At 31.8% G+C, this 1,786-nt stretch overlaps 1 protein-coding gene across 6 annotated transcripts in view; it reads right to left on the reverse strand.

Annotated features, from left to right (window-relative positions):
* LOC102674460 (neuronal acetylcholine receptor subunit alpha-7) overlaps positions 1-1,786 on the reverse strand; it is a 362,879-nt gene that overhangs the window by 38,613 nt on the left and 322,480 nt on the right. The window contains exon 10 of one of the 6 annotated variants that reach the window (XM_031514304.1): positions 1,475-1,561. The exons of the other annotated variants lie outside the window; for them this stretch is intronic. Coding sequence (XP_031370164.1) covers positions 1,475-1,561 — 87 coding nt within the window. The remainder of the gene's footprint in view (positions 1-1,474; positions 1,562-1,786) is intronic. 6 annotated transcript variants of the gene reach the window in all.

Below are 1,786 nucleotides of genomic sequence, written 5' to 3' on the forward strand. Positions count from 1 at the left end.
TTTTGGGAGCTGGTAGTTTTAAGTAGATAGATAGATTCGTTCGATAGATAGATTTTTGGAGATTTTTTTCGAGGGTTGTATTTTTTTTTTAATATGTTGATTGATATAGTGATTAATTATTGCAAAGATAAATACTATTGATTGAGATTTTATTCTCAATAATTTATAACAGTAAATGATATTTAATCTAATAAAAATTTATATTGTAATTTCTGTTCCCTGTAATTCTTATTATTAAAAATATAAATTCAATTCAATTTATTTAGTACAATTAACTTCAAAATCAAATTTCGAATGGAACAATTATGAAATATTTTACAATTTAATTAATAAATTTAAAATTATCGATCAACAAGAAGTTAAACATTAACCTACCAGCTCTAACTAAATTTCTCCACGAAAAAAGAAATATACATATTAAGAAATTCACAATTCAAATAATTTATTTATTTTTTTTTTTCTTCATTTCGAAAATCATCGGATTCGCAAGGAAGACGTCGAAATATTGTGTGCTGTACGAGATTTAATTTATCTCCAACAAGGAACGATCGTGTACAAATACACAATCGCAAAGAGAAACAACGAGAATCTCTCCAAGATTCGTTCGTGTATCGGTAGAATTGCGCAAGAGACAATTTCCGGAACGCAAACCCGTTGGAAGGGTGGTTGTCTCGTTTTAAGAAAGAGGTATGTGCGACAGACAGGCGACACAACAGAAAGAATTGTCAGCTAGAGAAACGCGGACAGACGAAATATAGACCGCAAGGTAATTCTAAAGCAAGTGAAGAGAATTTGTGGGAAGTTTTCTCGAGTTTACTTAAAAATTCCGCTTCGACAAAATGAACTTCATTCTATCTTCATTTATCGAAATTCGTCGACTTGAGATTTCTAATTTGCAACTTTATTGCCTTGTAATTCGAGGCTGATTCGGAAAGTAGCTCGAAATTATTTTGCTCTATATTTTGTGAAAGATTTCTTAATATGTAAGAAAGAAATAAATAATAAAAATTTTTGTAAACTATTTTTAAATGTTTATATTAATTTCTCAAGTTCAAATGTGAAAATATAATCAAATTAATATTATTGACATTATCATTATCTAATAACATTATTTATTTTATTGGATAGCAATACTGTTATATTATAGATCATAATGTTAATAAAAAATTCTGTAGATTTTTTTATATCTTTAAATATCACTATTTCCTTCAACCAATTACAATTTTTCCAAAATTCATTTAACACACTTAATCAATTCTTTTTTTAAACAAATTCAACTTGTTCCAAATCCAATTTAAAAAAAAAAAAACTTCCACTTTACATTATACTGTTTATCACAAGACTTACGTGTTCCCTCATACAATCAATATATAATTCCAAAAATTCCAAAATTCCAAATTGAAAAACGAGAGAAACTTCCCACATTTAGCGAGATCATCAGCAAAAAGGGTGTACAGGAAAGGTGGATCGGTACCTATAAGTGGCACCGCCTCGGAGGTTCGCGTCAACACATGGGACACCAGCAGGGAAAACACCGTCTGTGACAACAGGATGGTCACACCTGGAACATTGTACCCACATACACGCCTGTTTCGGTATCCTCTACACCAGTAGACGACGTGCACCCGTGCGTGAACGGATCGATCGCGCGACTGTCAACGAGAAAACGATGCGTGCACGGATAAAAAACGTCCGCTCCTCGAATCCAGCAGGAGAGGGGAGGGGAGGGATCCGCGTGAAAAGCTTCTCGAAGGGACAAAAAAAAAAAAAAAAAAAAAAAAAAAAA

This window comes from Apis dorsata, unplaced genomic scaffold (assembly GCF_000469605.1).
Source record: "Apis dorsata unplaced genomic scaffold, Apis dorsata 1.3 scaffold_968, whole genome shotgun sequence".
Taxonomy (NCBI): Eukaryota; Metazoa; Arthropoda; class Insecta; order Hymenoptera; family Apidae; genus Apis; species Apis dorsata.